Source organism: Diplotaxodon limnothrissa, linkage group LG17, assembly GCF_057381915.1.
Source record: "Diplotaxodon limnothrissa isolate DT_005_m linkage group LG17, D_limnothrissa_male_GT1.1, whole genome shotgun sequence".
Lineage (NCBI taxonomy): Eukaryota > Metazoa > Chordata > Actinopteri > Cichliformes > Cichlidae > Diplotaxodon > Diplotaxodon limnothrissa.
The window spans coordinates 40397662-40412603 of NC_140612.1; the positions used below are offsets into that span (position 1 = coordinate 40397662).

The 14942-nt window shown below is 43.0% G+C and overlaps 1 protein-coding gene across 1 annotated transcript in view; it reads left to right on the forward strand.

Moving 5' to 3' along the window:
* Nucleotides 1-14942, forward strand: part of fcho1 (FCH and mu domain containing endocytic adaptor 1) — a 63836-nt gene that overhangs the window by 1490 nt on the left and 47404 nt on the right. The window contains exon 2 of the mRNA XM_085376082.1: nucleotides 14491-14541. Within this exon, the coding sequence (XP_085232208.1) occupies nucleotides 14515-14541 (27 nt within the window). The 5' untranslated portion in view covers nucleotides 14491-14514. The remainder of the gene's footprint in view (nucleotides 1-14490; nucleotides 14542-14942) is intronic.

Below are 14942 nucleotides of genomic sequence, written 5' to 3' on the forward strand. Positions count from 1 at the left end.
TCCCCGTTTGACTGATAGACATTCTCGCCATGACTTTATGTTAGTTTGCAAGCATGTATAGCGTGAGCCGCAGTGTTTGCAACCTCAGACTGTAGCACAGCTGTCTTTCTCTGTGTGTCTTTGAAACCAAGTGGCAGGAGTTGAGAGTTGAAGGCTGCTGGGATCTTTTGATATGAGAGGTAAACAACACTCTCCCTTGTGCCTTGACTACAAGGAGAAGGTTCTGTTTCCTCCTGACTCTGAGTCAGGGTGAGTGGGATGCAGAGAAAATACTGAAAGGAGGTGTTTTACTATCATTAAATAAAGTATAATGCAGCAGCGTCGGGAGGAATGGATTTCTTTTCTCGATTCTTTTGTTTACAGACGTCATTAGAACGGATTGCGTTTGATTGCTCGCTGTTCATTCGCTCACTAAGCTGCGTGTTTTCACACCCCCGCACCGATCTCTGCCTAAAAATCTGATTGCACATGGACCAAAAGTTTGATCTCGATGTAGAAGGACGCGTATACTGGTTTCAACATAAATGACGATGCGGTCTAAGTTTGTCATTTTTATTAGGCCGTTTGATGTTGTGGGTTTATTTTGGTTATTGACGGTGTGTTTCTTTCTGGGAGTCTTAAGGTCGGTATGATATCTAGATTCATGCGCACTGTGTTCGGTCAAACTGCTGGCATCATCATAGATTGAGTCTTAAATCAGCTACGTTGGCATTCGTTGAGTAGTTGCTTGTGAAGATGCTGATGTTTAGCTGATTATGTGACGAAGGCTTATATCACGGCGGTTGCAAAGAATCTCTGCTCTTCCCACGGAGTCTTCACTCTGTGTTGAAGGTCAAGGTCATACTTGTTGTTTTAGGTGTCATTTTTCCAATTTTAACCAGAATTGTTACTCATCCTTGAGTATTGTGTGATTTTTACTGAGCCCTGCACACAGTCATCACCTAATGGATCAAGGTGAAGGTCACGCTTGAAAATTCATAGTTTCACATAGACTTGGATTCTGTTAATCAGAGACAGATGGACAAAAGTGTTTCAATGAGTCGAAGTTACTCAGCGTAAAAGCCTGTGTGTGTGTGTGTGTGTGTGTGCGTGTGTGTGCGTGTGTGTGCGTGTGTGCGCGTGCGTGTGTGTGCGTGTGTGCGCGTGTGTGCGCGTGTGTGCGCGTGTGTGTGTGTGTGTGTGTGTGCGTGCATGTGTGTGCATGTGTGTGCGTGCATGCACACGTGCGTGAGGAAACACTGCATCTTTCAAGACGCACACAAACCTACAGATGTTATTACGTGCCTGGTAAGGCTTTGCAGTATCTCTGGAGCAGCTGAAGACAGAAAGTCTGTCTGAGTGCTGGACAGGTGCTGTGCAAGATGGATAAATATTGTACGGTGACACAGTTCTGCCACTGTTGTGTTTTCCACGTATAAAATATTTGACTTTTCGTGATTTTAAGTCTGGGATTCACACGAACCGTCTCTGCTGGTCTGCCTGGCTCCGTCTCCTTCACTGATGTCACTGAACAGTGAATAAGTTGGCAACGCGAGTTCTTCTCGTCATTGCCAACTTACCAGCTGTGTTGCTACATTTAGTCCTTTCACAGTTATTTTATTTGTTTATTTATTTTTGTTGTTGTTTGTTTTGTCTAAATATTACGTACTGCTGCTAAGCGAAGCACTTAATACTGACCGCTGGATATAAAAATGCCCTGATGTATTCACATAGTGGTGCTCCAGGACTGATCATTACAGGACCGTTTGGAGAGCTGTTGGCTAACAGGTGATTTCTGTATTTACAAGAGGTGGAATAACCAGACACCACACAATATGATATTATTGGGATTTTTAACATTTTCCAATATGATGATTAACCTTCCTGTTCTATGGGAATATAAGCAGAGTAACATCAGCTAGCTTGAGGTGATTCCTATAGACCGGGGGGAGGCAACTCCAGGCCTCGAGTGCCGGTGTCCTGCAGGTTTCAGATCGCACCCTGGGTTAACACACCTGAATCAAATGATTAGTTCATTACCAGGCCTCTGGAGAACTTCAAGAAATGCTGAGGAGTCATTTAGCCCTTTAAATCAGCTGTGATGGATCATGGACTCATCTAAAACCTCCAGGACACCGGCACTCGAGGCCTGGAGTTGCCTACCCCTGCTATAGACTGATGGCAACATGTTGACAATCTATGCATCTTACAATTTAGACAGTAAGTGTTGAAAATCTTCAGCTCTGTCTCTGAGACTGATTGCATTCGGTCCAAGTCAGACACCATTATTCGTGCAATCCCCTCGTAATTGCCTTTTTATTTATTTATTTCTGTCCCGTCTCTCACCAGCCTGGTTCTGCCAGAGGTTTCTTCCTGTTGAAAGGCAGTTTTTCCTTCCCAGTTTTGCCAAATTTTTTCCCCAAGGGGGGTTGATCTTCACCTTACACTATAAAGTGCCTTGAGGCAACTGTTGTTCTGATTTGCCACCATGTAAATAAGATGGAATCGAACTGACTTAATCAAAAGGGGCCATAAGTGTGCAGCACCCTCAAGCTTGGGACAAACACGAGGTCACCACAGGTTGCAGTTGGTTGGAGAATGTGAAGAAATCAGGCAGATATCATTTCTATTTTATTTATGTATCTATTTATTTTGTGTAGGTGGAGGGAGGCTGCTCTCCCACTTGCACTCGCGTGACTGAGCCGTTAGTTTACTCTGAATTAGAAGGTCGCTTTTTCCAGATAAGTGTGTTGTACGTTTTTTTTGTTTGAGCCGATTTAGTGAATGTTTGCTCCGCTAATGTTATCTGAGGAAGGTGGTGCATGAGATGAGCCTCGTTTGTAGGATTCCCAGTGTCTCTGTGTATTTTGCAGTGTAACAGCACAGCAAACGCAGTAAAATTGTTGTGGGAGACCAAAAGCATGGGCACCTAGGGATCATTCCAGGTGAGATATGTAGTAGTTACTGGTCATTATCTATGCAGCCACAGCGAGTGAGTAAGCCGGCCACCTGAGAAGATAATACAGGCAGTGAAAAAGTACCCGAACCTCTCATGACTCCCTCAAACATTGCTGACTCGCACTTTCTCTCACCTGCTGCACACAGCCAATTACTGAAGCACATACACTCCGTTACAACCTGGTATTTCCTCCTGCAGGCAGAAGAGGACAAATAAAAAGAGCTCCCTGTTCTGCATTTTAATTTGGAAGCACCAGATACCTGCACTGAACTGATGCTTTAACCTGTTTGAACAGTCCTTCGGCTCGACCTTTCAAAAATGCTCATGTGCACACAGAGCCACACGATCAATTATACATGTGTGTTTTCATATGTAGGCTGGAGCACCGCAAGGCCTTCCCTTGTCTTTGCCAAGCAGGGCAAGACCTTGAGACAGGAAACAGTCGAGTGAAGCTCTTTTGTAATAAAGAGAACACTTTCAGTTCTGAGCTGCTCTTTATTTTACAGTAAAATATTTTATGTAAAATATTGTATACTTTTAAAGCAGTTGGAGTTACATGTAAGAAATTTGAATGAAAGCAAGATTAAAATAAAATAAAAAATGTATCTAAAACCACGACCTGTGCCTGAGGTCACGAGCGAGTCCAGCCAAGCTCCTCTTGTAGCAGATGGGAGGGTCCCGAGGCAGGATGGAGGACTGAGCTCGCGCCTTCGGCTCTCGCCCGGGTCTGTTTCTGAGCGCTCAGCAGAGCGAGAAGAAGCATTGAATTAAAATAAATGACAGGAACACGGAGAGTGACTTCAATTTAAGATTATTTTAATTACTTCAGATTAAAACTAAAATCAGCCACCAGAAGGGAAACTCTGAGTCAGTGACAGGTTGTCTTTTCATGTAGTTTAGAGTAATACAAGTGTATTTATTGGGCTGTTTTATGTGTGGTGGTGGTTTAAAATGTTTCATTTTTCTGTTAATGAAGAAACGTGTCGAGCAGTACAACTAAAAGTTGTTGGTTGCAGGAGGAGGAATTTACTCTTTCCTGTACCTGATACTGTAAATATGTTTTTAGCTGCTGATCAAACAAAACAAACAATTTAAGGAGTGGTAATCCAAGACAAAATAACTGGTTTTCACCGGGACTGTTTGACTATTCTTTAAAGATCACCCGACACCCCGGACTGGTCTCAGATGACTGAGCGTAGTACCACACCTGTAATATGTGCGCTTTAACTGGTACAGTTTGCAATATAAAGGAATATTACACCATGTCACCTAATCTTACCAAGTCTCACGTGCTTTGCGAGTGTGATACCGGGTACATAGTAGACCAGCGGTCCCCAGCCTTTTTTGCGCCGGTTTAATGTCAGATAATATTTCCACGGACCGGCCTTTAAGGTGTCGCGGATAAATACAACAACATAAAATGACCACGACAAAAACCGTGGTATTTTGTAAATATAACAATAAAGGCGAATTCACTTTGCAATTGTGTAACTTTATTAGCAGCGTCCACCTGAAATGTGCCAACAACACTGACAGTAACGTCCTCCTCTCTGCCCCTTAATGCTCTCTGGTCGCTATGGTAACGGGTAAATATTTCTTTCAAAATAAGACGCGCAACTACAATGCGGCAAAAGACCCAGGGAAACGGAGTTAACGTTAAAAAACCCTGAAAACCATAAATTTCACACCCGAGCCTCAACTCTCGCGGCCCAACACCGGTCCACGGCCCGGGGGTTGGGGACCGCTGTAGTAGAGGACTCGCATTTCTTTTGATAAATGTCCCCAAAGTGTTTCTAGATGCTTTCCCAGCAGCAGTAGTACTGGTTTTATATACATTTTTATTTTTTTGATAGACAAAGCTTTTTTAAGTTAAGATATACTCTTACATGTAAAGATTTGCTGCTTTTCTTTGTTTTTCGTTGCAACCTTAGGCCATAAAGAAGCAAAAATGACTCAATTCTGACTAATTTACCCTTCAAAGAGTCGTCTTGTCACCTCCACTGCTGTCCTTTTAAAGAGCACTTCCTGAACGCCGTATGTGAATTAGAGGTGGGAATCACCATACATCCCACGATACGATATTATCACAATACTTAACACACGATACGATATTATTGCAATTTTTTAAAATATTTTGTGAAATTCAGATTCTGTACATAAAGGTAAACTTTATCAATATTCATTTTATCTAATATCAAAGTCTCACACTCAGTCTTTCTCTCAGTTCAGTCAGTTTTATTGTTGACAAACTGAACGGTTTGTATTACAGTCTAGTCCAACTTAACTGAATGCAACCATCTGGCACAATTACAGCTATTCTGAACTATGCAATATGAAAACTATGCAGCCCCTTCAGCAACTGAAGAATTTGAAAGTAAATTAAAACAAAATATAATTTTACATTAAATAAAAAAGTTTTAAACGTAATTAAAATAAAACACGTCTTAAATTAAAATAAGTAAACTGTCATGTTTATTGCTGCCAAAAAAAGGTTAAACACATTTGGACAGTGTCAGGATTGTTGCTCAGAAAAAGGATCAACATGCTCTGAAGTCAGAGCACAAAAACCTTTTTGTAACAAAATATCTATTTCTGCCGTCCCTGTATCGATACATTATTAGCAAACAAAATATCACGATACTACACAGTATCGATTTTCCCCCCCACCCTTAATGTGAATATAACAAAAATAAAAACGCCATCTTCTCTAGCCGTGCATAGCGCTCGATGAGCGGCTCTGGCCTTACGCAGCTGGTCGTGCCAAGCTTAGAAGTGATGCTCGCCTGGCACGTTGTCATAGACTGGACTCGACTGGAGCTGTGTGCTGCAGTAACAAAAGCGCATTCAGGCCGGGACAATGGGGAGCTGACAGCCCGGGTTGTGTTTATCACTCTGCTTTTTCTTTCGCTGCTTTCCTCCTGTTTATTGTGTTTGCCGTCTCTCCGCTTCTCTCTTCTGCTCTCGGTCGTTGCCTGTGCATACGTTCAGCAGCGTTTGTCACTGTAAGAGAATAGCTGTGCACAGTGTGGCTTCGTCATTAAACACAGGGTGTAATTCTGTCACGGTAGTGACAGCGATCTGATTGTTGGGTTCAGGCTCTGCTTTAGCACACTTTTGTTGACTCATTTGTTTGGTGGGCAGCAATTTGTGGGTGCTGAGGTAGTTGTCTATAATTGTAGCAATCATGTTTTCTTATAATAGACCAGCAATGAATCACCAAGAGGATTTTGTACGTCTGTAAGATCACGGTCTCATGTGGACAATTGATCCAATCTTTCAGCCTCAAGAAGCAGCCCGGCTGTCTGTTTTTGTTTTGTTTTTGTGATCAGCCACTTTAATGAGTTTGTTTAAAGGATATCAGCAAGACATGAAAACGCTCATTGCAAATTGCCAGAGATTAAGCCGGCATGCTGAAATACTAATGCCCATACATTTTCCATTTGCAACAAATCCTAATAGTCCTGAAGGCGGCCCAGCATCCGAGCACGTCATTTGCTTGAATGTTTATTATTAGACTCATAAAGTTAAAGCAGTCGGTCCAACGATGAACTTACGAAAAGTTCGTTTTGTTTTTTCAAGTAGACGTGAAATATTTTTTTGGTTTAAGTTTCTCAGAAGTACGAGGAGAGTCCCAAAGTCAGGTCTCCAAAGACGTAGAGAAACTGTTGGTACGGCTGTTGGCCCCACTGTTGTGATTGGTCCTTCCTCCCAAACAAGCATGCGCGGCTTCGCTGGGATGCTCAATCTTGAAAATGGAACATCGCGCAGTTATTTTGATTTTTGAACCAAAAAGGTGATGAAGCGGTTGAAATTCATTGACAGTTAATGGAAGTATACGGACAGCTATGCATGGATGTAAAAAACTTTGCAAGTGTTGTAGAGAGTTTACAGCCTGGTGTCATAGCGGCATCCTAAAACTGTCACAGCGTTTACAAAAATGATCGACCGAAAATAAATAATTCTTCAACCTTTAAAATGATGCAAATATGATAGAAAATAAACAGTTGTTTTATTTCAGGAAAAAATAGGAGACCTTACTTTTGGGTTCGCCCTCGTAAATATATTGTTGTCATAGACTGTATCGTGCAAAGGTTTGTGGTCATTTAGTCATCTCATTATTCTTGTTATCCTTACTGTAAAACAGGAAATCTCTCTCTGTTTGTTTCTTTGTCCACAATCTCCTCCGACACAATCAGGATTTGAGCTACAAACTTGGCACTGGTACATTTTCTGGGCCCATCATCCATGCAAACAGTGACGTTGCGACAGCTCCCTACCATTTTGGGTGTGAGCACTCAGTCTGCGTGATAATTCACCAAGGAAAACCTCCACATCAGAGCTGCTGTAAGACAGAAGAAGAGAAGTGAGAAGCAAAGTTGTTCTGTCAGAAAGCTTTTAGCGACATGTTGTTTTTTTTGCATTATGCCATTTTAATTTCACAACATCGTCTCGTTTATATCGACAAAAGCTGAATGAGGCATCTTATAACATCATCGTGTTATAATGTGATATGTGTTGCGTACTTGCGTTCATACAACGCCTTATAAAAGCATTGAATGTCATGGTTTGCAGCATCAACAGGCCCAGCAGTACTGCAGCATGCTACAGTAAAACTAACCAGAAATGTTATGAATGAAACTCTTGTTTACAGAGACTCTTTAACATAATCCAAGTTTATCGTGTTTATATCATAACTGATCATTGGAAACAGCCTTTTTTATCAGGTCAGCACAGCTGAAAACTGTTAAACTGCTAATCAAAGAGTGAATGCATCTGTATAGCTGAGTATCGGAGCAGCTTTCTGGGTCTCTTCTGTCTCATTGCAGTTTTAAAACAGGAACCGCTCCTCTCACAGAGCCCCCCCCCCCACTGTCCATCAATCAAGAGAAGTGTATCAGTGTCTCTGCTGTGATAAATGTTCTTGTCTGTAAAAGTAGTAGTACTATTGTTGAAAACTTCCCAAATTAATTATTATTTCTCAGAGCAATTTGTTTTAAGCTGAAACTCAACCTACAAAAGCAAATGCACCAGACAATTTCGACCGTTTTTAGTGTTGAAAAGTCAAAGTGCTCATGTTAAATTAAAAATGTCCCTCTGTAGCTGTGCGTCCATTAGAAATGTGAAAAGTTCCTTTGATCAGTAATTGTTCTGCCTCTGGATGTCATGGAGCTGTCCTGGTTGACACTCCTCTGTAACATTGTAACAACAAAAGGAGGATCTGAGCGTGTGCTCACATTCCTCAGCCTCCCTTTAAGGTCTTTGCCAGGGTGCTGGAGAAGAGATTCCTTCAATCCGGGGGGGATAATGCACTTTTCACGTGGTTGTGCGAGACCGGGCCAACTCTTTGTCCACTCGAAGATTTGGTGGACAGAATTTCGAGGCACAGCCAGTAAGCAGAGGGTTTCTGCTTCGGTGGCCTTGGGATGACCTCTCTACATTTTGCTGATGATTTATCAGACAGAGACCTCCAGCTAGCACTGGGGCAGTTTGCAGCCAAGTGTGAGGTGTTGGTGATGAAATTTAGAAGCTCCAAGTCTGAAACCGTGGTTCTCAGCGGCAGAAAGGCGGCAAAAGTTTCGGTATCTCGGGTTCTTGTTTGTGGGTGATGGATCATAGATGGTTTGGTGTGATTCAGCAGTGACGGACTGTGCTGAAGAGGTAGCTGAGTATAAAAGCAAAGTGGTCAATTTATATGTCAGCCTCACAGAGTAGAGCTGCTAAAGTCTGCGTTTCTCTGCTTAGGCTACAGCTCACATGGCCCTAAAGGTGGTAGACTACGCGAGGAAATAATTTTTGGTATTAGCTGATTAGTTAATGAGTTGTTTCTTCGGTGCTTATATAACATGTAGTCCCATTCCACGTGTCATTCTGTTAGCAATGATGAAGAAAGTAAGTGGGGAAAAAATACAATCCAAAGTCTGAATATTTTGTAATGAAACTCGATTTTACAGGTCAGTGCCCACAGGTTTGATATGATGGAAGGAAACATCCACACTGATGTCTCGCTCTAAATTACTGTCCTCAGTAGTGAGTCATCCCATTGGCAGATGTGGCAGAGCAGTGCTGGAGTCTGTTGGTGGCGGTGACACAAAATGAGCTCTCCTCCACACTTCACCAAATCAGGTTTAAAACTGATAGCGAAGGACAGCGGAGCTGCTCCGCAGTGCAGCCGACGCCGGTCGCTTCATCATTTCGGTCCGCCTGCCCATGTCCTCTCTCACACTGCGTCTCACATCTGCACTTGGGTAACAGCAGTAAGTCTGACTGCTGTTTCTGGCAAATGAATTCATGCATTTGTTCATTAGAAATAATTCTGGTGATTATTTTCGAGACAACATTTTCCTGTCATTCCCATTTCGTCCAGTTTAAAAGCCGGTGTTATTAAGTCTCGTCAGTATTCAGAGATTATACTGGTTTCTGTTTCTGATTGTACAACTCGTTTGGTATTAATAGATGATGAAAAGCATCATTTTGACACCTTTACTGATTGCTTCCTTCCCGTCCTTCAGCTGTTCGAAGGTTTGTTCACCGATCCGACTCTGTGCTGTGGCTCGTTTGTTTTATCTTTTAGTCACACTTTGCCTACGTGTCCTTTTTCTTCCTTTCCTCTGTTCCTTTGCCTCATTTTTTAACACCTGCTTTGCTCCCAGAGCTTGTGACAAATGCGCCTCCTCCGAGGTTAGCAGGGCATCTTTATTTTATGCTCAACTGTGTCATTACATTTAACCCAGTTCCATTTTTATTTTGCTTTTTGAGCCAGATGAGGATGCCGGTGTCTGAAAGCGCGAGGAGACACGTGGGGACTCGTTCCTCTGTCCTCTCAAGCAAAGGAAGGAGAAAGGCAGGTGGAGGTGGTGAGGAGGCGGGAGTTTGGGTTGACCTTCCCTTACCCTCCTTCCCTCCTCCCTCCTGTCAGAGAGACGTCTACTAGTAGAGCCATCGCTGGCAAAGGGAAAGGAAATAAAAACTGAAATGCTTAGTATGGGCGGAGAGGATGCATCATTTATATCCTGCTGTGGGTAGTTCTTGTTCCTGTATGAGACCTTATTTCATTCCTTCCCATCTGCTTTTTAAAGGCCTAATTTTTCATGGCAGCCGTCTGCGTGTTGTCAGGCAGTGTGAGGGTGGCAGAAGACGAGGTTAGAGTGTTTTTAATTGATAAGGCTGCATTTCCTCCCTGTGTGGCTGTTAAAGATATATTTTCCTCCTCGTGTTTAGTTTTAGTTGCATTGCCTGTGTTGCCGTTCTGCATCTGCTCGTCTTCGGCCTGCAGTGCCAACGCCAAAAATAAGGGTTGATCGGGTGTGTAGAAAACAGAATTACCTGATGCCGATGAAAGGCCGTTTGAAGTTCTGCCAAAAAAACATTTCTAAAAATAATTTCATCGCATGTTTCTCAGAAAAAGGCATGTAAACGGTTTCAGTGCGTTTTTAATTGGTGGATAATCAGTCCAATTTTCAGAGTAAATATTTGTTAATTTATATATTATTACATCACATTTTGGGTCATTTAGACCAAAATACTCAATTTTGCTCTACATGGGCCTGATATCCAGTTACGAGGACGTTATGCTGCTACTGTTCTATCAAGCTTGTAAACGAGTATCCTCATATGTGGCTCTCATTTTTCTTAGAAACAAAAATTAGGTAAAAAAAATAAATCTGGTAATTCTTTGTTTTTACATTCATCAGGTCCCAATCAGCCCAAATATCAAAGAGAAATTAAAACTGCTGCTGTGGAAGAGTTCGTGTCTCAGGAGGTTAAGCCACCTTTATTGTCCCAAAGAGCAGGACGAGATTGAAGGAATCTGAGAACATGAGCACCGTTGCCTATTTTTGAATTTTGCCACATATTTTGGTGCAATCCTCCAAGATAATAAAACACTAACACAAATAAATTAAAAATATTGGATGCAGCAGATTGTGATATTGCTGTTAGTTTGGTTTGACTATTGCAGATCCAGCGGCCTAATATTTAACCTAATATCACCTCGGCATCAGTGACCAAACATTCATATTCTACAAAGTTTGGTTCGTTGAGGGGAAAAAACTTGGAAACTGTGGCCCAACTTTAGTGTTTCACACTATGAGAAAATTTGTATCACAGTATTTTTTAAGACTGTTGCTTCATAAAGTCGAAGGAGGTTAGAATTAACATGATTTCTGCATAATTGAGCTTTTATAAATGTATAAGGACTGTGTGGAATAATAACGCTCTTTAATGGCAACATTAAAAATAAAATAAAACCACATGATTGTTCGACATATGACTACAACGTTGGTCCTTGACAGGTGGCTTCTTTTGTTGCTAAACAGAAAACATTTGGCCCGTTGGTGTCAATGTTTCCACAGCAGAACTTCACACGGACACGTCGCTCTGTCAGGAAAAACATCCGTTAGATTTGCCTCGCCTCGTTCCCCTTGGCGTTTGTGGACGAGATGCCAGAGTCTGATTTTATAAAGCCGGGGAACTTGCAGACAGCAGACGCAGCTCCTGTCTTTGTCACAAGTTTCTTTGATCCATCTCTGGTCTCCTGTTGATCTGCCGCTACAGTTTGCTCAGCTGTTCACAGACTGTCGTGCTACCTGACTGCCTAGCATTACCCAGCATGCTTTTCATTAGTGAAATGTTATAAACGTGTGATGATCTTATATATTTATATGATTTTTAGGTTTAGAACCATTATTGAGGAGGGTGCACAGTTGTACCTCCTCTCACTGTACTCTACAGTCCTACTAGTATCCAGTAATATAAGTCACTCGAGAGGACACAGAGGACTTTTGCCTTCTTACTGACATGGTCAGGTAAAGCTAAGGTTTAGGCCCCGCCCACAGTGGACACAAGACTGGTCAGTGAATTTTTTGCAAGCTGTGAATAGTTGACGAGTGGTTGCTGGAGGTTGCTCGCAGTGACTAGTGTGAAATGATTTGTGTACGGTGCTGCACTGAAAACCTTGCGATCGCTGTGGTTGCCAGCAGACTCCTGGAGTTGCCTGTATTTTGCACGGAAGATGCTGACGTGTCTGCAGACACTCGTAAACTACTCGCTATTCTGCATTGAAACTGCGAAAAGTGCGACGCCAACCAGAAACGGTGTCTGCTCACCTTCACAATAAAAGTTTGAAATGTGTGCACAGCTTTTACTGTGAAGGCAAACGGTCTCTGTTTCTGGTTGTTTCTTACTTTCTCCAAGCTTCACTACAGTCTGGAGAGAAACTGAGAAGTGTTTGTACAAGTCGGCAGCTTTCAATCCCGGGTGGGTCCGGTGGTGCTGCACCCTGCTCAACACGACGCATTCAGTAGATGCGATCAGTGAAACTTTATCGATATGTCATAAGAAAGTGTCAGGCGTGAGTCTCACACCCACACTGTGACATTACAGCAACTCACGTTTCCAAATGTCAAGCGTTTAATCGGTGCATAACGCGTTTCAGCATGTTCGCTGCTTGTGCGAGCAGTCAGTAGATGTTGCACATGGCAGGACCAAAAACTGCGCCCACATTTATTTCCTGAATAAAAAATGATCTGGAGTTTGAGGAATCAGGGTCACAGAGTGTCCCACTTCTTCTCAGGGCTCTGTTTGCCCCAGAGCTGATTTCAGCTCAACGTTTAGTTGGAACCAGGCGGAGAATGCTGGATGTCAGCTACTTCTATACATGCCAGCACCGTGGGTATGGTGTCTTTGTGCCTCTGCTTTGTGCTGCGTCAGGACTGTGAGGATTAGAGCTAAAAGTATATGTAATTAACTCAGATCTACGAGCAGGTTTCGGTGTCTTTGTGACGCGTCTGTTTTTATCTGGTGTGCTCCCTTTGCCCCCCTTTCTGCTTGCCTAAAAACCATCTGGTGCTCTGGTCAGATCTGCCGTCCCGCTGCACGGCTGCCGTGGAAATCTGCTCAGGCAGGATTTATTAGTAGTGGGTTAAAACCTGTAAAATATTCTGACAACGAGGACCAGCATTTCTCTGAAAGGTTAGGATAGCGTTTTATAAATATCGAGGTTGGCCAGTGATAATCATTTGAGGTACTGACGAGAAGTTGTTGGGTTTTTATTAAATAAATTGATTGATGTGCTGGTGTATGACCTCCACCGCTGACTCCGCCCATATTAAAGGCCAAAGATGATGAATCTTACGGTGGCAGCGCTGCAGTAGTCGGTCATTAATCATCTTCAGGAGTTTGTTTGGTTTCCACACTGTACAGCAGATATGAAAATATTGGCAAAGTGTAGTTTCGCTGGAAATCGATACACTAAGCATTGATATCAGTCGTGCAGCTGCTGCTCCGCAGTATTTCCGTCCCTCCTGTGGGCTCTCCTCCTCTGCCCAACACAAAGCTGTCTGCAGGCCTCCAGTCCTGCTGCTGAGCTAATTACTGAGGTGTGAGGAGTTTCAGGTGTGTGTGTGTGTGTGTGTGTGTGTGTGTGTGTGTGTGTGTGTGCATGCACACTCTAGGGCTTGCTGTGTTGGTTTCTGCATGTGTGGCTGTTGTCTTATGCCAGGTCACCAGGACTGAGCTGAATCTGTGCCAATAGAAGGAGAGGGCTGTTGTCAACACACACACACACACACACACACACACACACACACACACACACACACACACACACACACACACACACAGTCAGCAGAATAACAGATAACAGGAACCCTGCGTGAGCCCTGGGGAAACTCTTGCCCCATTATGGATTCTCTTGCAAAGGGCAGGATGCTTTGTGTACACGTTGCATTAAAGTGTTTGTGTTTCTTTGATATAATTGTGTATGCAGGGGCTTAAAAGGTGCATGTTGCTCTGCTGCTGCAGTGCACTTCCTCCTGTCACCAGCAAATTAAAAATAAACCTCTCGTGAAAACGCTGGACGCACGACAAGTCGTATTTAAGCTCTGAGGCGATGGGGGTCACATGTTGTTCTGATGTCGTGCGATCTTTGATTTTCCTGTTCGACCGCTCGCACAGACGTGCGTTGGCATGTGTGACAGGGCTTGTGTGTCGGTAATAAATTGTAATAAACTGTTGCAATCCAGAAATGTTGAGCAGATAAGCAGAGTGTTTGCTGCATGCATGTTCAAACCTAAATGCACCAGTAGCTGTGCTGCGATGAAGTGCAGCACATGCACGTCTTTTTTTTTCTTCTTTCCGTGGAGGTTACCTTGGTCTCTTCTGCCTCGTTCACTCCATCGATCGCTCTCTCTCTCCTCCCCTGTTCTTTCCTCCCCCATCTCTCCCGTGTCACCCCTCCTCCCTTCATTCTCTGAATTTATCCTTTGAAGTCATCTGTGAAGCTCCTCTCTGCTCTCCCTCAGGAGTTCCCTTCCTACGCTCAAAGTGTCTCAAGAGTTTCTACAAAGCTGGACTTTGCTGAAATCGTTTACATGCGTTTTGCTGACACTTTGATAGTTTGTCACAGGGCAGAGGAGAATCTTTGACATTTCCACATTTTATAGAGTTACAAAACATCCTCTGGGTCATTTTCCTCTCCAGCATGTGGAGAGAAGGGGGGGAGAGAATCTAGACGTCACACTTTTCTCTAATGCGGCTCTCCCTCTTTCTTACAGATTGCTGTGACGTTCTGAGTGAAGATGGCGTTATTTCAGAACAACTTCTGGGTAAGTGTCTTGAAAACCTCTTTAAATGGAGTAACGCTGCAGGGCACGTGCAAAGATCTCTAACTGAACTTGGTCACCTGTGGTAGCTGGATCACAGCTATGACTGACCCAGCTTCTCATTCATATTCTCCACAGACAGTCGTGCCTCTCTGTTGTGCATCAGGTACAAACAGGAAGTGCTTGTTACCAATAGATACCAGTCTTTTATTTAGATCTCAGCTTTCAAGCAGTCTCATTTAAATTCTGCTTCTAGGCTGAGATGATGGTGATGAATGGCTTTTAACTCGCAGTTACTAGTTATTATGTTAAGACTTTATTTATTTAAAATAACTGTTATGTGGCAGATGCTGTTGATGGGCATCAGTGATTTTTGGCAACTTGGTTTGAGGAAACTTATTTTA